This window comes from Diceros bicornis, chromosome 17, assembly GCF_020826845.1.
Source record: "Diceros bicornis minor isolate mBicDic1 chromosome 17, mDicBic1.mat.cur, whole genome shotgun sequence".
In the NCBI taxonomy this organism is placed as follows: Eukaryota; Metazoa; Chordata; class Mammalia; order Perissodactyla; family Rhinocerotidae; genus Diceros; species Diceros bicornis.
In genome coordinates this window covers 58,647,909-58,668,229 of record NC_080756.1, presented here as the reverse complement: position 1 = coordinate 58,668,229, position 20,321 = coordinate 58,647,909, and the positions used below count along the sequence as shown (strand labels likewise).

The window sequence follows — 20,321 nt, the reverse complement described above, 5'->3', positions numbered from 1 at the left end:
CTTGGGGCTCAAATGCAAGTACAGAGACCCACAGGTGACAGCGGTCAGGGAGGACTACGGCCAGGTGGCTCCCGAGTGGGAATCACATTGGAATGTGCCCCTCTCCCTACCAAAGACCCCCAGCTGATGCTTCTGGTGACTGGCAGCATCTAGGATGCACATCACAACGCTAGAACACCTGAGCTAAGACTGCTTTTGTACGCCACTGAGTCCACCCTTCAACTCCCAATGCCCGGGTGAGCAACTAGGGATTAAGCACCATCTCTGACAAACTGGGCACTGAAAACTCCAGGCATGCCACTAGCAAAGTGCCCCCAACACCTGCATCCCGGCCCAAGGCAGGAGCCGGTATAACCAAATGGCAAGAGAAGCAAAGGAAATGAGCAGCTTTCTCAACAGCTTCATCTGAAAGGGATGACTGGAGGTTTTGAGAAAACTTATTTAGCAGCCTAAGGGGTGGAAGGGTGGGGGGAAGCTCAGATCTTCCTTGATAATTTCCCAGCACTAATTTCCCCAACGCCTGAACACTCAGGATTGGCCAAGAGGCCCCTCCTCACCCCAGAAATCTCTCTCCTGCCCTAGCAAAGGCTGTGGTAAGGCAAACTGGCTGGTACTAACCATCTGAGGCAGCTCTCTCTTCTGGTATGTGAATTCCAGCTGCTGGTTGGAAGGCCCACTGCAGATGACGAGGGGGAGGATATTGTCTGGAGGGATCACGTGACCTGGTGAGACCCAGTGAGGGGCTGAAAACTGGAGGTACAGACTGTTCTGCGAGGCAGGGTCCAGAAAGAGCATTCCCCAACCCCTGTCTTCCAGACAAGGACTAGCAACGCATACCACTCACCCAGCCGCTCGGTTTCCATAGTAAACCTGGGCAATGGATGCTCAGACCTCCCATGTAGACAGAGGGGACACAGACCACGAGAGCAAGCTCACAAGAAAGCTTGCAAAGGATGAAGCTCCCACCTTGTGGCCTCCTCAGCCCCTCCTGGGCCTGGTAACAGCTATGCTTGAACTATGACAGCATGGAGCCCAAATGTGACCACGTGGCCCATCCACCCTGGACACAGACCCTCACCACAGGAAAACTCCACCACGCGCTCAGCTTCCGCCCCAGCACACGCCAGCAGCTGCTCCCGGAAGTCTGACACCTGCAGACCACAACATCAAGGCTCCGTGATCTCCCCGAGGCGCAGGACAGCGACCTCAGGCCTGAGCAGGCAGGCGCCTTGGCAGGGAGGGAGGAGAGAATCACTTGGGCAAGACAGAAGTCTGGGCTGGGAGGCAGCGAGCACATAACAGAAAAAAGAAGTGAAAAGGAAAGGCTGACAAATTAGCAAAGAGAGTAAAAACATGTAACGATACCCAGGGTTGGCAGTCTCATTAATAGCACAGTAAATCCAGCAAATTTGGCACAGTGGTTCTCAATTCTGGCTGTGCAACAAAACCACTAGTGGGAATTTGAAAAAAAAAAAAGACACATGGCCAGGCCCCAGCCCAAACTATTGAATAAGAACCTCTAGGGGGAGGACATATGTAATTGTACTTTTAAAGAGCTCCAGGTTTTTCCCCTATCAAATTGGCAAAAATCCCAAAGTCTGACCACTCTGTGGAGAAACAGGTACTCTCACACACTGCTGGTGGGACACAGGATAGTACAACTCCAATTGGAGGGGAATTTGACAGTGTTTAACAAATCAGATATATTTTCACTTTTTAACTTAGCAATCCCATATCTAGCAGTCTCCCTTGAAGACACAGCTCTGCACACCAAATAACACGCACGAGGACAGTTCCTGTGAAGCCACTTGTGACAGCAAGACTGCCTTTCACAAGGGGACTGGTTGAGGGAGCCATGCTACCTCCACTCAACCGAGAATGATGCAGCCAGCAAAAGGATGCACACCGTCCCTGCACACTGAGAGGGAATGATCGCCAGAACATACTGGTAAGTGAAACTGATTATGCCACCTTTACGTTAAGTCAAAAAGAAAAAGAAAAAACAATAAGTTCATATATTTACTTATTTTCGCAAAAAAAAAAAAAAAACGAAACACTGGAAAGACAGACCAGTAGCTAATAAAAATGATTACCTATGAGGACAGGGAACAGGTTGGAGAGGGATGGAATTGAGAATTTCTAAAGGTATCTTTTTATATAGTTTTGACTTTTGAACCATACAGATGTTTACATTTTCAAAAACTATAATTAAGACAAAAATAAAGACAAATTCTAAAATTAACTGAAACAAAGAAAGCCTAGCCGTCTGTCAAATCTACAACATAAGCCCACAGAGAAAAGCCTGACTTGAAGTGACTTTATACCCTGAGTGACTGTTCATCCTTAGTGGGACACTTTAAGGGCAAAAAATAAATGCAACTTCAATCAGCAGTTCTGTTAGAAGTAATACACATATCGGTATTATTATTTTTAAATTATTTTAAGTATATTGTGCGATAGGGCAAATTAGCAACATCAGAAACCAAATATTCAGCTTAAGAGAAAAGAGACACAATGTAAGGTCAAATAAATTGATTGGCTTTGATTCAGAAATATCAATATGCACTCACGATTTCTGAAAACATACTTCCTAGGTCTGTCTACTGAAATGGCCCGTAAACAGTGATAACCGAGGAGCACTGTGAACACCTCAGCACCCAGATGTTGGTTTCTAAATCCCAGTCCCCATTCAAAGAAACCAGGGCACCTTGGACAAATGAATGAGTCCAGCTCTGGGGCAAGGCAAGTATGAGATGAGCCTGGGATATTTCTGTTGTATCCAGCACTAATGGGGTCATGTTGAAAGGGAGTCTGAGACAATGTGAGCATCAAAAGCAACAATGATTATAAATGATTTTAATACACAAATGAATAGAAATATACGAGTCTATACACAAGAAAGAAAAATGGAAAAAGAATAAAGCTACAGAGGCAATTCTAACAGGCAGCAGAGGTTGGGAACCACTGCCTGCTTGAGGACGTTGATGAGCTTTTCATCCAGAATATCCTGTTCTAGAATGTACCCTAAGGAAACAGCCTGTGCAGAGAAGTGACTGTATCTCCCACGCCACTGTTTAAAACAGAAAAACTGGAAATCGCCTAAATATCTAACAGAAGAAGAGTGGTCATGTAAAATACAATATATTCACGTAGTGGAATGAAGTGCAGCCAGAGTATGGCGGAATAGATGCGTATTTGCTGATGAGGAAAAATGTTTATGATGTTTTTTTGCTGAGTGAAAAAAATCATAACAGCAGCATGTAGAGATAACACCATTTTTGTTTTGTTTTTAAAATATGCATGTATATTCGTAAAAATTATGCATACAAAGACTATTATGATATACACCAAAATGAATCTTCTGCTGGCAGAATTATGATCCATTCTTTTTCCTGTTTTTGTCTCTGCTTTCTACAACGAAAATATAATACTTTTCTAAATATAATATATTAAAATTTAAATTTGTAAAAGAGAGAGAAGGTTGTATAAAAGAGAGAGAAGGTTATAAAAGAGAGAAGGTGGGTACAGGAAGGGAAGGGCACTGAGGCACCTAAATGAAGGTCTGAGACTCTAGAAGGGCTTTTCTATGGGAGCAGTGTGCTCCTGTGGCTACAGTAACGCCAGAGCAGCGGCAGTGCCCCCTCACCAGCCCCCCCAGGCCGAAAGGCCTGGGCAGTGACACAGCAGAGCAATGCCACCTGGTGGCCGCTGCTTGGCACGCTCAAGCCGACCCCTTTCTGGTTTGGGGACCCAAGGAATGGGGACGAAGCCTGTTGGTGCATCCCCCTGTCCCTGTCTCATCTCAGCACCTGGGGCACAAGAGGCTAGGCTTGGCACCTTACCGGCTGCATGGTGCCCCCTGCAATGACCACTGCCCGGCATTCCTTCACCACCTGGGCAAAGGGCACAGCTGGATTCAGGAGCAAGAATTTGAGGCTGCTCTGACTGAGGTTGCCTGAAAAAAAGACAGAGAAGAGACAGCTACATGGAGAAGGGGGCAGATGCAGGCCCAACAAATACTTCTCTCGGTCTGAGGCAAAGGGCATCTCCAGTTGGAACCATCAGAAGGCACAACAGACAGCACTTTCTCTTTAAATCAGATCCCAGGACAACATCCTCTAGGACAACCCTGAGGCAGACAGCACTCTCATCTCCCTTTTCACACAAGGAAACTAAGTTGGTTCAGAGAAGTAAAACTGGTCCAAGTCACGCAGCTCGTGGGTGGCAGAACCAAGACTCAAACCAAAGCCCACCTAACCCTAACCACCAGCCACATGGCTTCCCCCGTAACCTTGCCCAAGATGACCCATCATCCCAGCACCTCTGCAACCCTCCTCGCCACCTCTACCTCCTGCCCAAGTCACAGGAGGCCAGTTATCACCACCCTGTCTCCTCGTCCTAACCCAGAGAGGTGCCAGGATGGAAGGAAAGAATCCTTCCCCACTCGGGCTCCCCGGCTCCAGACTGGCTCCTCCCTGGATTACCTCGGCGGCTCAGGATGACCCTGCCGTCCTGGTTGGCAGCGGTGAGAGCTGCAAGGAAGCCTTCGATGTGCATCAGCGGGGAAGCAGGCCGCAGTGCCCTGGCCGCCTCCTCCTCTATGGGGGCTGCAGGAGCTGCACAGAGCAGGACGACGAAGAGGGTCTGGGACCACGGACAAGGGGGAGGGTCTCCCTGCAGTTAGGCTAAAGCCATTCTCCGGGAGAGATGAGTCCACATACGAGGAAGGAACGTTCTTGCCCAGGGCCTGTAGCCAGTCTCCCACCGTCCTGACTCACCCTTAGTCCCCCCAGGCTGCAGGCTCTGCAGGAAGTGCTGGAACCCAGCCAGTCTGGGCTGCTCCCTGGAGGGTGTGAGGACCGCTCCATACCTTTCTGTGAAGCCAAAGAGCTGGGACAGGGATGAGAGAGCACCAGAGAGGAATGAGGACGCAGCAGAGAGAGGGAGGCTGGGACAGACAAGAGGCTTCGCTGGGCCCAATAGCCTGCAGCTTACCCTCCAGGGGCACCCTGGCTCTCCCCTCCCCACCCCAGCAAAGCTGCTCAACACTAAGGAGAACGAAAACAAAGGCGACTCTGAAGGTTCCACAGGGTAGGAGAGAGAGGCACTGTGAGCACAGCCAGCAGGGCGCTGCTGGATCCCTCAGGCCCCAAAAGGGGAGCACGTACCTTTCTGCTGACCATGCTCTTCTCACAGTAACGCCGCACCTGCAAAACCAAACGCGGCTGCAGGCACTCGTAAACACTAACGAAGCTGGAAAAAAGACAATCACCTTCCAAAACCCCAAGAAACATGATTCACCACCACATCCTGAGGAGCCCAAAGCCTCCTTGTGGACAACCGTGTCAAGCTCCTTTCTGAGGTCACTCCTCTCCTGCTGCCCCCACACACAACAGGGTGCTCCCACGAGAGGGACTCTGCTGAGCCGCACGGACACAGCCTCCCCCACACCATGTCTGCACGGCTCCGACCCTCTCGAAAGGTGACAGTTACATCCCTTCTGCTTTCCTTCAATGTGGCAGCACCTAAGCTGGACCCTGAAGGATTAAGAGTTAATTTAAAAACTCCCTATGAGCAAAGACACAAAGGAGGTCCAGCTAGGAGCTTGTTCAGATCGTCTGGAGTAGCTGAGTCAGTGTGTACAACCTGTGTAGCTTGAAATGCAAGACAATGAGTTTGGAGCCTTTAAAAACTTCTGAGAAGAACAGTACCTTTCAGTTAAGATTCACTAGACTGTAGTTTGTAAAAGACATTAGAAGGGAGAAAGAATGAAATCAGGAGACCAGAAAGAGGGCCAGAGGAAAAGAGCCCACGCTGAAGGAGGAGCTGTGGGAATGAAAAGGTGGGATCAACTCAAGAGCTTTCAGGCTGCGGGCCTGGCCCCTGGTGGATGCGGACACAAAGGGTAGAGACGAATCAGAGGACCCGGACTGCGAGCATGTCTCACGGAGTAATGGCAGGGACAGGACCAAAATGGGTGAGTCTGGGGGTAAGCTGGTTTGAAGACAAAAGGCAAGGCAGGATGGAAAGAAAGCAGGTCTCAAGTCCACACAGCTGGGCGCACACGCTGGCCCTGCCACGCGCCATTAGCCCCCTCGTGTGTGGCCTGTGCGTGTCGTCTTCCTGAGGTGACCTCGCCGAGCCTTGGGCTCCTTTGCTCTAGAATGCTGATGAGACATCCTACCCTGGGGTCACAGAACCTGGCGCACTGCCTTGAACACAGCGAGTGCTGCCTGTCGTTAGTAAACTAGATTCACTAAGGTTGTGAGTCAAGCAACAGTGGCCGTCCCCTGCCTGGGAGAGTGCTGGATATGCAGGCCTGGAGCAAACCAGAATCTGAGGCTGCAGTCATGAGAAGGGTCAGCACCCACCTCAACCTCACAGCAGGATCATGCTCACAAAATCAACTTCCTGCTCCGTCCACAAGCCCAGGGGAGCCTGTGCTGGCAGGGAGATGGAGTCAGGCAGAGGACCTGGGAGTCTCTATTTGTGCTTGTTGGGTACAAAGAAAGGCACCTTCTCTCCTCAGTCCCTATGACCTTTTGACCCTAGATTGACTATTTTTTTCTTGCTGATATGTTGCTTTGTTTAAGGGTGAAGTAATTACATACATCTTGAGGAAGTGGATCCTCAGACCTCGAGACTGCCTGACGACAAGTGGAATTTACTTTTTATTCCTTCCACAGTCTTGACATAGTGCTCTCCGCAGGTGGTGATCAGAAGAAGGGAATTTGATGTGCTAACATAAAAAGGTGAGAACCTCTACCTTGAACAGGTTGATGTTGTCAATCTGGCTCAGAAAGAGAAAGTCATTGATGGTCTTCAGCTCTGTCCCTAAGGGTAAACCAAAGGAGGGCCTTAGAGTCCTCGCTCTGAAGACCACTGCTTGAGGTCCCAGAGGGAAGCTCAGAACCTGCTCAGGCCAGCTCTGGGCCTCTGAGGGCAGCCCTCTCACCTGTCTGCGAGAGGCTCTGGGTATTGGGGTTTTGCTTAATGTTCCCTAAAAAAGAGAATTCAAACAGGTCAGGATGGTGGGCCTCTGAGCCCCATCTTCTCACACTTGACACTGTACTCATCAAATAAGAGCATTCGTATTGAACAGGTTTTTGCCATTTATAGCATCCAAAGAACCCACTAAGAGGACAGGAGGTTCCAGGAAGCCTCAAAGTCTGACCCACATGTTTGCATGTGGAGCCTATAGCCCTGTGATTTCCTTCTTCTCACACCTCCTCCAGCAAGACAGGGCAGTGACCACCCCATTTTATGCAGGCACAGTCAGGACACCCCCAGGCTGCACAGTGACCAGCGGTAAGGCAGAGATGGAAGTGGAGAGGACCAACATGAAATAAAATCCCTCCAGAAAAATCCCCCACTGGCCTCCTGGAACTTCAGCTTCTATAAAAGCCTTCAAAGGGATTGCCATACGGTAAAGGAAAGGGAACGTGGCACAGGTAATGCAAAGTACGGGGCCTGGAGCCAGAAGACTCGAGTCCCTCTTGTGGCTCACGAACCACATGCAGCTCACGTCTCTGCTCTGAGCTTTAACTGACTCCTCCATCAGTGAGGGTTACTGTGCCTGTGCTGCCTTCCGCAAAGAGCGGGCCAGAGTACTATCACTGTTACATAAAACGTCACATATTTATACTACCTTATTATTACTACTACAACCTGTGCAGTAAAAAGGATTCAGAACAGGGACAAATAAAGTAGGATTCTTAAAAAAACATCTAAGGTCAGACAATTCAACTAAGCTATAAGAAAGAATTTTCTAAATCAATGGCCAAGACAATTCCTGAGACACAGAAAACCCAGCTGTCCCGACTGGCAAGCTCAGCAGGCCGGGGCCTCGGGCGGATGATGCTCCCTACCACCTAGCACAGTCACGAGCTTCTCCAGCAGATACAGGATCTGTTTGATGTACATCAGGTTCTTGGCCTTCAAACGCTTCCTGAGGAAAAACCAGCAGACCTCAAGTGGTGGGACGCCAACAGCAACTTCCCTTCCATCCCGGGGGCCCCAAGCTGAAGCCTTTCTGTCTGACATCTTTCAAACTGGGTCAGGAGCTATAAACACTCTCACAGAAAACAGGCTGGCCATGGCCTGAGCCTTCACAGCCAGCTGTCCTGTCCCGAGCATCCTCGGCCCACGTAGGGTACACGCCACAATGAACCAGGAGGTGAACAGCAGGTTGGTCGACCCTGCACCAAGCCCAGGCCAGAGGTGGCAACCCAGTGCCTCCTCTCGGAGGCTGACTGAGGGCACTGAGGCAGAGCAGGATTTCCCCTTCCCCCTTGGGAGGTAGGGTCTCACCCGTATCGTTCCATATACTGGAGCAACTGGGAATGGGCCTGGCACAGCTGCGGAGAGAACAGAGAACGGGTGTGAAGGCAGACCAGGCTCTGGGCAAGCAGCCTAGGGCTGTGCCAGAGCCATCTTAGATTATGCCTAGAAAATACCAGCCCAGGACACACAGGAGGCAATCAAGGTGAAGAGTAGGGCTGGGCACAGACAAAAGTATGGGTTTCAAAGGCCCTTAGGCTGGTGGAGCTGAGAGAGGGGAAGGTAGGTTCTGCTGCAATGTCCACTGTCCACTGGGTCAAGAGAAAAAGCAAGAGGCCAAATCTCTCAGGTAATGAATCTCCCTGCTCATTTTTACCAGGCTAGGAAAAGACGTGCTGTCTACAGAGACTGACGGTTCAAAGCCTAAGGTCAACCCAGGCACTGGTCAGTCAAGGTGACGGGATGTCATGTGGGCTTCAGGGTCAGAAACCAGTGTCAAATGCCAGCTCCACACGTGGTAGCTGTGTGACCTTAGGCACCCTGCTTAAACCTCTCTGAATCTCCAAGTTCTCAATGTAAAACAGGAATACCAGCCCAGTGTCGAGTCAGCATGAAGATTAGAGACACCTCGTGTGGTGCCTAGCACATAATAGGTAACCAACGGTGGCTTTCAGGAATCTTGAGCACCCCTCAAAACAGTATTAACACCACCATCCAACCACATGAGGACCCTGCTTCTCTCATCCCATCATCCTGGAGATGGGATTATGGAGAATTAGTTAGTAGCATCCTGGGCTGGAGGGACTCAAGATGACATAGGCTAGTGAAGAGCAAAGAAATGTGCCACCCTGCCTGAGCTGGGTCCCCCAAGTTCTAAGATCTGCTGGAAAGCCAGAGCCAGCCTCTGACAAGGCCACTGCCTTAACTCAGTGCACCCTGTACCCAATCCGCCTCCAGAGGAACCCAGGTCCCTCTGCCCCACGGCAGGCCCCAGCCCAGGCAGGAAGAGGCCAACCCACCTGGGAGCCGCTGACCTCCGCACTGTGGATGCCAGTGATGGTGTCAATCAGGTTGTGCGCCTCATCGATGACAACCACCTGGCCCTGCAGCCGGATCCCTGCGGCCTGCCGGGTGGCCGCGTGCAGCAGCATCTGGTAGGGCAGCACCACCAGCTGGGGAGGAAAGGGTGGCCACCTGAGCAGGGCGGGACTCCCTCCCAAGCCAGCTTGCCCAGCCTCCTCCACGTTTCTGCTGTGAACGGTTTTATTTCCTGCCCAGAATATGTGTAAGGACCTTCAAGAGAGAAGCCACAACATAGCACTGTGCTTCCAGGAACAGACCCTTAACGTGGAACATCAAACATGAAACAGAGGAAACTTCTGACTGAACCAAGGGTGGGAGTAGGGCGAGGGGAGTGGAGGAGAATGGAAGCCCTGCTGTCGAGCCTCATCCATGTCCCCAGGTAGCCCCTGAGGCACCCAAGGTTCCTCAGAACTGTGAAGACCACTGGCGTACCAGAAAGCAGCCCTGGGTTCTGGTCTCAGAGCTGCCACTTCCAAGCTGTGTGACTCTGGGAAAGTCACTTAACCTCTCTGAGCCTTGGTTTCCTCATCTGTAAAACGGGCTTGATAAACTCTATCTCAAGTGAGGGTTAAGGAGTGGGGGTCAGGGTGACAAAAACATAAGCACTGTAAATTTTTTAGGTGCTTTGTCGTTAGGACAATTTTCCAGTTAAAAGAATATTGATAAAGAAAGTGAAAATCTAGAAAACTGGAAACTTCAGGCCCAGGTTCTAACACTGGCGCCATCAGTACTTGCTGTGAAAAAACAGACAAACCACTTCATCTTTCCAGGCCCCAGTGTCTTCATGTGTAGAACGTGGAGAATCCCTGCCTTGGCTATTTCAGTGGGTCCCGCAAGAGCAAAAATGAGGAGCAAGTGCTGTAGAGAGTCAAGACCGCGAATTTCAGGACATGCTACTACATTTGCACACAACGGTCGACAGCACTGATCCGGCAGGGTGGCAGAGAGACCCAGGAAGGGCAAGAGACAGCTGTGCAGCTGGGAGGGTTCTGGAATTCCCTGGGAACACCCTCACACAGTTCAGGCTAACAGACTGACAAGCATTTAATGCTGTGTAAAATTATTACTAATGTAGTTCCCTGTGCCTTTTAAAATCTACTTAAATCTTCTCTTGATTATATGGAATTCTCCACAATGATATTTTCCTTCCAAAAGTCACTCAAACTAAGGAAGTAGCAAGAAGACAGTGAAATCACACCCACTAAGTAACAATGACATCATTTTTGACCTGTCAAATTAGGAGCTTTTCTTTCTGTTTCAAGATAACACTCCATATGGTAAGTCTAGAGAAGACGGTATTCTCGAATGCTGCAGGTGGGCGCAGCTGGAAGTCACTCTGAAAGGCCATCTGGAAGTACATTCACGTTCTGTAGCTCCCTTGCTGCATTCCTCTGTCTCTGCCCTGACACCTCTTCCCATGGTTTCACTAGGAATGCACACTCCTTCCTGGCTCCAATCTGCTGTCCCCCAATAATGCCAACTGTCCCTGCAGCCCAGAGCCACCAAGGGACCCGGAACCTCCTCCGACCCTATGTACTAGGAGGGAGTGGTTATGTGTCACCCACGTACAATGTGTGCTCAGTCCAACAGGAGCCAGTGACATCCTCCCAAATTAAAAGAGGAGCGAGGCATTGCCTTGTGGCCCAGTCTGCAATCAGAGCCAAGAGCTAGTGCCCAACCCTGCAGGTCCTCACCTGGGCTGCTGGAATGGCAAACCGGCTCCCGTAATAGGGACAGGCCTGAGCCTCCTTCCCCAGCGTCACCAACTGCTCAATGTCCTTCACCTCCACCAGGACCTCGTCCCGGAGGAGCTGCAGCTGCTCGTAGTTGTAGAAGGGGCAGGCGGCCCGGGGCTCCTGCCTTCTCCTCTTGGGCTTCTCTTCCTCAGCTTCGCTCTTCCTCTCTGAGGGGGCACAGGCACAGACAGGCACAGGCATGGCGGGGGGAGCAAAGGCAGAAAGAACGGTAAGTGTCCACAGTGCCAGGCGCAGGTGTGGAATGTCAAGACCCACTGCCGTGGGGCGGGGTCTGCAAGACCTTTCCAAGGACTGCTTATTACGGTCTCATCACCACATCTGGGTATTGTACTTTGTGTTCTCTAGAAGACGCCTACAAAATCATGTCGAAGCCAGGGTTTAGGACTAGACAGTGACTCAGGAAGCCTCTGCCCAGCAGGGGGTCTTTAGGCAGGAACCAGGGGTCTGCTCTTCCCTCACTGCCACTGAAGACACTGTCTTTAGTTCCTCAGTCCCTGGCACACTTCCCCTGCCACCCACTCCTTCCTAGCACTGCCCAAGGCTACACAACGGTCCCCAAGTCTCCTTCCCCAGCTCAGAGCACTGAGGCTACCGTGCTTGCTCCTCTGCATCTCCACGCAGCGGTCGTTGATAAGCTGCACAGAACCCAGGTTTTTCACATCTTCGTTTACACAAAGGTTCTACAAGACAGAGGAGAAAAAGAGTCCAAGAAATGGTGCTGGCTAAATGACACACAGCGAGCCACCGGGGCCTGCCCAGCCCAGCCCTCCTCTTTGTTTCCTTTCAAGGACCAGCAAGGCCAGGGAAGGGGCTGACCTCCCACTGCTCAGCCTGCCTCGGACCCATCATCTTCCTGTGCCTGCAACAGGAAGGCGAAGGCAGAGGGAAGGGAGCAGGGAGGCACCTGGGCCTAGACACCCCCTCTGTTTACCTGCCGAGAGCCGAGAGAGACAAGCCGGGTGTCCTTCCCAAAGGGGCTCTTCTGTACCTCGTGCACAAACTGGGCCAACTGGGAGTGCGTCCGACTGCAGTAATAAATCTGCTCAGAGGAAAAGCAGGGGATTTCAGGAGGAGACTGTAACATCTCTGAATACACTCTGCAGATCAACGAATGCCAGGGCCTAGGAGGCACAGGGAACAGGGAGAATGGCCACAAACACACAAAACTAGAGTAAGGAGGCTCCATCCCACAGCAGATCTCAGCTAATGCAGGGCCCGGGGAGTCCCCACCCCACCCTCAGCGCCAGAAGTTCAGGGGAACACCCACAAGATGGGACTCCTCCTGTCAGTCACCCTCAGCCTCCAACCCACCCCCTCAGGAGGGCTTGGTCATCTTACGAAAGGTGTTTCCCGTGAGCAGTGATTCTCGACATGGAAAAGATTCTTGACACTCTAAGGAGTGTGTTGGGGGAGGGCTGTTCCACACACGTCTCCCAAAGGAGGACGGGTGGCAGTGGAGCAGGAGGAGGCTAGCTGAACACTCTTCCTGTACTCCTCTGAGACTTACAAGAGTGAGGAGAGGAAAAGAAAATAATGGAAGGGGAATTCAATTTCAACAGAGAAAACCAAAGGCTTACATAAATGAAACCAAATGTTTTTAAATATGAGAGGTGTCTGAACCACACCTACCTCACAGCACTCCAAGCAAGCGAAAATACAAAGGAAGAGAGGGACATGCCACAAGAGGTCCAGAGGGCAGAGGGTGCCTGCCCTGGCCTGCCCTCCATCTTCCACCCGTGAGTGGAGAGAGAAACCATCAGTCCTTGGCCCAGAATGGCTGCTCCTCGATGCCCTGGGGCAAATATGCCCAGGCATTGCCCCCCAGAGGGGTCTCCCCAGAGCCCAGCCCAACCTGCAGAGTGAGCACCTGGACACCAAGGTCTGGGTCTGGGGAGCCACGGAGTCAGTGGGTTGGAGGAGCAGCACCTGGAGAGACTCTCACATTCTCCCAGGGACTGAGCCCTGGACTCGGGACCAAAAACAGGAGGACACCCAGGACATGGTGTCTTACCTTAGTTACATGTTCTTCCTCCAAGTCATCCTCGTCCTCATCTACTCTGAGAGAGGAGAAAAAAAAAAAGTCTTCTCAGCAAACTCAGGTCAACTGAAAACACATTTACTGAGCATCTCCCACGTGCCAGCCACTAGCCCCGGACCTAAACGAGTAAGTCCTTTCCCCAGAGGCCAACAGAACTGAGGTCAGAGCTCTGAGACAGAAAGAGACAGACATATCCCAGCAACAAGCTTCCACCAAAGCAGCAGGTGTTCGCTCACTCGCTCGCTCGCACAGTCAGAGACACCCCAGGCTAACACCAGCCCCGTGCCACTGCCCTCAGCAGAGAAAGGAGAAAGGCGCACAGTATCCCAAAGCCTAGGTTCATGTCTGGCTGTCTGTCATTGAAGGCTGCTCTCTCCTCACTGTCCACCCTCCAGCAAACTGGACTCCCCTCAGTTCCCCAAGAGAACTTGGCTCTTTATCACCTCAGAGGCTTGGACATGTGGTTCTCTTTGCCTGGAAGGCTCTCTCCCCTCACCTCCTCCCTTTACCTAGCCAACTCCTAGTCAACCTTGAGATCTCCACATTAGCATCGCCTCCTCCGGGCAGCCTTCCTCAACCTCCCCTGCCCTGTGACACACTGCCATGGCCCCAGCACCTGCTCTTTGTATTACCCATCTCATTCAAAATCGCTTATTCTTGGTCTGTTTCCCTCACCAGACTGTCAAGTACAGAGACAGGACCTGGGTGCGTATTGTCTCTGTGGAGTGCCCGGGGTCCCTCTTGGACTGGACTGAGTGAAGAAAAGATGCTGGCACTCGTGACCAGACAGACCTCTTCTCTCCTCAGCGCCTCAGACTGTCCTTTCTAGAGATGTATTAAGAGCCCATCAGCACTAGGGGGTTGGAAGGGAGGTCAACTCTGCATTACACAGCTGACTGTTTAGTCAACCTTAGTAGTCTTGGCCCCTTAGAAAACACAAAACCCTTTTACAAATACACTCTACCTCCAGGGCCATCATATGGATTTTTTTTTGTTCACCTAGCAATTCAATTTTTTTTAAAAAACAGAAAGGCTAATTGCCTTAGGCTATTAGAAGAGGAATTATTTATAGGGTTGGCTTCCCGGTCCATTAAGAATTGTTCAGTCAGGCGCCTGCCCCGTGGCTTAGCGGTTAAGTGCGCGCGCTCCGCTACTGGCAGCCCGGGTTCGGATCCCAGGCGTGCACCAACCCACCGCTTCTCCGGCCATGCTGAGGCGGCGTCCCACGTACAGCAACTAGAAGGATGTGCAACTATGACATACAACTATCTACTGGGGCTTTGGGGGGAAAAGGAGGAGGATTGGCAATAGATGTTAGCTCAGAGCCGGTCTTCCTCAGCAAAAAGAGGAGGATTAGCATGTATGTTAGCTCAGGGCTGATCTTCGTCACAAAAAAAAAAAAAAAAAAGAATTGTTCAGTCAGCAGTGTCTGAAAAGGCCTGGATTTAAATCACATACCACATGGTGAAGAAACTCAGCAGGATCTAGGTGAGAGGGTGGATGTGTGAAGAAATGAAGAGCAAATATTTTGTATTCAGAATTGGTTGTGCCCTCAGAGGGGCTTGTGTCTCTTGAAATGCCAGGGCATCGGAAGCTACAGAAGCTACTCTGCAGGATTAACGGCTCCTGCCAGACCCTAAGGAACACTTTGGTTCCCTAATATTTGCCAACTCCACTCATGTTCTTTATCTTGTCCCCAAGGGGCTCTAGAAGAGAAGCAGAAGAGAAGGCAAGCAATCTTGGAGGCAGGTGGGAAAGTCCTATCTCCCCAGAGCAGAATGCATAAAGCAATGCGGACATCTCAGCCCTGGACAGCGTTATAAATTTTAGTTTTAATCCAGGTCCTGATACCTGTGCTTAAGGGCAGGCCACTGAGCACCAACAAAGAAAAGCCCAGGACCAAATGGTTTCACTGCTGAATTCTACCAAATGTTTAAAGAAATATGCTAATCTTTCTCAAATTCTTCCAAAAAACTGAAGAGGAGGGAACACTCCCAAACACATTTTATAAGGCTGGTAGTACTCCGATAGCAAAGCCAGAAAAAGACACTACAAGAAAAGAAAACTACAGGCCAATGTCCCTGATGAATATAGATGCAAAAATTCTCAAATAAACACTAGCAAGCCGAAATCAACAACACATTAAAAGGACACCATGATCAAGTGGGATTCGTCCCTGGCATGCAAGGATGGTTCAACATAAGTACATCAATAAATGTGAACACCACATTAACAGAATGAAAGATAAAAACCACATGATCATCTCAATAAATGCAGAAGAAGCATTTGACAAAATTCAACATCCTCTCATATAAAAACTCTCAACAAATTGGGTACAAAAGAAATGTAGCTCAACATGATGAAGGCCATGTACAACAAGCCCACAGCTAACATCATACTCAATGGTGAAAAGCTGAAGGCTTTTTCTCTAAGATCAGGAACAAGACAAGGCTGCCCACTCTCATCACTCCTACTCAACATAGTACTGGAAGTCCTAGCCAGAGCAATCAGGCAAGAAAAAGAAATAAAAAGCATCCAAATAGGAAAGAAAGAAGTAAAATTGTCTGCGTGTTCATGACATGATTTTATATATAGAAAACCATAAAGACTTCACCAAAAAACTGTTAGAACTAAAAAACAAATTCAGTAAAGGAGCAGGATACAAAATCAAGATATAAAAATCATTTGCAGGGCCAGCCCCGTGGCTTAGCGGTTGGGTGTGCGTGCTCCGCTGCTGGCAGCCCGGGTTCGGATCCTGGGCGCACACCGACACACCGTTTCTCTGGCCATGTTGAGGCCGCGTCCCACATACAGCAACTAGAAGATGTGCAACTATGACAAACAACTACCTACTGGGGCTTTGGGGGAAAATAAATAAATAAATAAATAAAATTAAAAATAAATAAATAAAATAGCAGCTCTTGATTTAAAAAAAAAATCAGTTGCATTTCTATACACTAACAATGAACCATCTGAAAAAGAAACAAAGAAAACAATCCCATTTACATTAGCACCAAAAACAATAAAATACTTAGGAATAAATTTAAGTATTGCGCTTAATGAAACATTGTACACTGAAAACTATAAGCCATTGATGAAAGAAACTGAAGAAGATACAAATAAATGGAAAGATATCCTATGTTCTTAGATTGAAAGAATTAATATTGCTAAAATGTCCGTCCTACCCAAAGCCATCTATATTCAATACAATCTCTATCAAGATTCCAATGGTATTTTTTATGTAAGTAGAAAAAACAATCCTAAATGTCAAATTAAACCACAAAAGACTGAATAGCCAAACCAATCTTGTGAAAGAAGGACAAAGCTGGAGGCATCTAACTTCCTGATTTCAAACTATATTACAAAGCTATAGTAATCAAAACAGTATGGTATTAGCATAAAACGGAACAGAACTGAGAGCCAAGAAATAAACCTACGCATATAGGATCAACTAATGTTTCAAGGGAGCCAAGAATACTCAATGGGGAAAATATAGCCTCTTCAATAAATGGTGCTGGGGGTGCTGACCCGGTGGCGTAGCGGTTAAGTGCGAGCACTCTGCTTCTGCGGCCTGAGGGTTCACAGGTTCAGATCCCGGGCGCGCACCAACGCACCACTTGACAAGCCATGCTGTGGCAGTATCTCATATAAAGTAGAGGAAGATGGGCATGGATGTTAGCCCAGGGCCAATCTTCCTCTGCAAAAAGAGAAAGACTGGCGACGGATGTTAGCTCAGGGCTAATCTTCCTCACATAAAAATAAATAAATAAATAAATGGTGCTGGGAAAATGGGATATTCACATGCAAAAGAATGAAACTGGACCCCCTACCCCACTCACAAACATTAACTAGAAATGGATTAAAGACTTAAATATAAGACCTGAAACCATAAAACTCCAAGAATAAAACACAGGGAAAAAGCTCTTTGACATGGATCTTCGCAGCAATTTTTTTGGATATGACAATAAAAACACAAACAACAAAAGCAAAAATAAACAAGTGGAACTACATCAAACTAAAAAGCTTCTGCACAGCAAAAGAAACCATCAACAAAATGAAAAGGCAACCTATGGAATGGGAGAAAATATTTGCAAACCATATATATGATATGGGGTTAATATCTAAAACATACAAGGAATTCCCAGAACTCAATAGCAAAAAACTAAATAATTCAATTAAAACAATGGGCAAAGGACTCAAATAGACATTTTTCCAAAGAAGACATACAAATGGCCAACAGGTACATGGAAAGATGCTCAACATCACTAATCATCAGGGAAATGCAAATCAAAACCACAATGAGATAGGACCTCACACCTGTTAGAACAACTACTGTCAAAAAGACAAGAGACAAGTGCTGGCGAGGAAGTGGAGAAAAGGGAATCCTGGTCCACTCTTGGTGGGAATGTAAACTGGTGCAGCTACTATGGAAACCAGTACGAGGTTCCCCAAAAAAATTAAAAGTAGAACTACCAAATGATCCAGCAATCCCACTTCTGGGTATTTATCTGAAGGAAATGAAATCACTACCTCAAAGAGACATCTGCACCCTCATGTTCACTGCAGCATTATTTACAATAGCCAAGACATGGAAACAACCTAAGTGTCGTTGACAGATGAACAGATAAACAAAATGTGGTATATATACGTGGAATACTATTCAGCCATAAAAAAAGAAGGAAATCCTGACATTTGCACCAATATAGACGAACCTTGAGGGCATTATGCTAAGTGAAATAAGTTAGAGAAAGACAAATGCTGTATGATTTCATATGTGGAATCTAACCAAACCCGTAGAAACAGAATCTAACCAGCCCTTGGTGGTAGCTGAGGGCGTGGGGAGAATGGGTGAAGGTGGTCAAAGGGTACAAGTTTTCAGTTATAAGATGAATAAGTTCTGGGGATCTAATGTGCAATGTACAGTATGGCCACTATAATTGACAATAGTGTATTGTGTACTTGAAAGTTGCTAAGGGAGCAGCTCTTAAAAGTTCTCACCACACACACAAGCACAAATGGTAACTGTGAGCTGATGGATGTGTTAACTAACTTTATTGTGGTAATCATTCTGCAATATACACATATATCAAATCATCACACTGTACACCTTAAACTTACACAGTATGTCAATTATATCTCGATAACGCTGGGAGAAAAAAAACATCACGGCAGCTGGGACGCTGGGTGTGAAGTTAGAGGTGGAGGCAAAGTTAGAAGGTATGTGGCAGACAGACTGAAGGAGCGAGGATTTATCCAAGAGACAGTAGACGGAGGGTTTCAGGCCTTAGAGTTACACCCCAGACAGATGGTGTCAATGAGAACGTGGGACACATGGGACCTGGAGTCACCTTTTGAGGAGCAGGAAAGACTTCTTCCCAGCTGGGGGCCTAAGAGGGATGATCTGTAGGAGCGCTCACACCTTTGGGGAAGAGCTACTGAACTTCAAGGCCGTGAAGACCCTTCTAATGCCCCAATCAGATCCCGTCACTCTCCTGCTTGAAACCTCCCACAGCCTCCCTGAGAAGAACACCCAGACCCCTCGGTGGCCTACGAGGCCCCAAGAAACTGACAGCTGCCTCATCTTCACCCTCTTCTTTCTCTCTCTTCCTCATCCTGTCTGCTCAGCACTTAGGCCTCCTTTCTGTCCCTCGAACAGGCCAAACCCATTCCTGTTTCCAGACTACCACAACCAGGTCTCTGACTAGAACTCGCTTGTCCCAGGCCTTCACATGATGGCTCTTTCTCATCCCTCAGGTCTCGGCTCAGACGTCACCTCCTCGGAGGGTCTCTCCTGACTTCTCTACCTGGAGGTGCAGCCCACCCTCTCCCCACTCTCCCTTGTTTTATCTCCTTCACAGGTGAATGTGCTCATTCCAATAAGGGTCTCCGTTTTCACGCTGCTTCTCTCCACTAAATGCAAGCTCTCTGAGGGCAGGGCTCACGTCTGTCTTATTCAGCTCGATGCCCACAAGATCTGGAAATGCATCACAGCTGGAGCAGATACCCAAGGGCATTTGTGACATTAAAGCTTGAATGAGAAGGAGGCCCTCACGAGGGGCAGTGTGGTCAGAGATGCCTAGTTGTCCTGTCCTGGGTTTTCTAGCTTACCCAGGAGGTTTTGTCCCATAAATTAGAAACCTAGACACCTGGGCCAACAGAAGTCTTAAGGTGAAAAGAAAAACTCGGCTAAGGATACCTTGATGGTTTATGTCATAAACTTGACACCGTGTGATTGGTGGCTAAGAGCATGAGATCTAGAGCCTGACCGGTTGGGTTCAAGTCCCAGCTCCTCCCCTCCCTGGCCTCTTAGCCTCAACCAACACAGAGCACCTTGCTGGGCCACAACTTCCTCAAGTGTAAAAGTGGAGACACAAATACCACTGGTGAGGATAACAGGGTTAATACATGTGAAGCCAGTGCCCGGCAGAAAGGGCTGCCTATCACTGTCATCATCATTTATGCATCCTAAGGAGGAGCCTGGCTGAGAGAAAGGGGCAGGTGGCTGGCATTCCATCCCTTCAGATGCCTCGGAGCGGCAAACAAGCCTGCCTCTCTCTGGGCACCTGGGAGCCCCCACGCAGACCTGGGCAGGGCAGTGGGTGGAGGAGAAGCGCTGTCTTACCCACTAGCTGTTCCTTTCTCCTCGTCACTCTCATACTCGGCAAGGACCAGCTCCTCCTCCCCAGATGCTAGTTGCTCTAGCTGCTCAGCCCCTGTTCCCGCTGCCAGCATCTCCCTGCTGAGGCGGAGGAGACGCTCTGTTTCTTCTTCTTCTTGTCTCTGTAAAGGAGCATTACAGGTGGGGAAAGGGAAAGATGTCTCAGTACTGGTGCCCCTCCCTCCTTGCTGGAGTCAGCCTTAGAGTGGCTGAGAACTTAGCCAGTGGGGGTCAGGGAGAGGAGACTGAGGTCCTGGCCACTCCCCCGAAGGAGCAACACCATGAGGCCCAAGCCACATGACACTGCCTCGACACAATCCCAGCCACTCCAAGAGAGGACACTCACCACGCGCTTGGCTGCATACTTGAGCTGTGCATTGTGACGGATATGCCGCAGGCGTTCTTCTCGTTTCTTCCTCCTGACCCGCTCCTCCTAAAGGGTGAAGTGGCCACAAAGGAAAGTCTTGTAGGAAGCCCCAAACCAGGCCTTTCTTCAAGAGTCTGG

General features: G+C 49.2%; 1 protein-coding gene across 6 annotated transcripts in view; it reads right to left on the bottom strand.

Annotated features, from left to right (window-relative positions):
• Positions 1–20,321, bottom strand: part of DDX11 (DEAD/H-box helicase 11) — a 35,133-nt gene that overhangs the window by 3,070 nt on the left and 11,742 nt on the right. For 3 of the 6 annotated variants that reach the window (XM_058559070.1, XM_058559072.1, XM_058559075.1), the window contains 17 exons: positions 20,163–20,249; positions 19,781–19,938; positions 13,132–13,177; positions 12,052–12,159; positions 11,713–11,800; positions 11,058–11,266; positions 9,300–9,452; positions 8,311–8,357; positions 7,869–7,948; positions 6,956–7,000; positions 6,767–6,834; positions 5,169–5,207; positions 4,779–4,890; positions 4,485–4,616; positions 3,843–3,955; positions 1,079–1,151; positions 619–722 (listed from right to left, as the gene is read on the bottom strand). In XM_058559070.1, the coding sequence (XP_058415053.1) occupies positions 619–722; positions 1,079–1,151; positions 3,843–3,955; positions 4,485–4,616; positions 4,779–4,890; positions 5,169–5,207; positions 6,767–6,834; positions 6,956–7,000; positions 7,869–7,948; positions 8,311–8,357; positions 9,300–9,452; positions 11,058–11,266; positions 11,713–11,800; positions 12,052–12,159; positions 13,132–13,177; positions 19,781–19,938; positions 20,163–20,249 (1,662 nt within the window). Of the gene's footprint in view, positions 1–618; positions 723–1,078; positions 1,152–2,384; positions 3,412–3,842; positions 3,956–4,484; positions 4,617–4,778; positions 4,891–5,168; positions 5,208–6,766; positions 6,835–6,955; positions 7,001–7,868; positions 7,949–8,310; positions 8,358–9,299; positions 9,453–11,057; positions 11,267–11,712; positions 11,801–12,051; positions 12,160–13,131; positions 13,178–19,780; positions 19,939–20,162; positions 20,250–20,321 lie in introns of those variants that run through there. The other 3 variants (XM_058559071.1, XM_058559074.1, XM_058559073.1) reach the window with 3 other exon arrangements.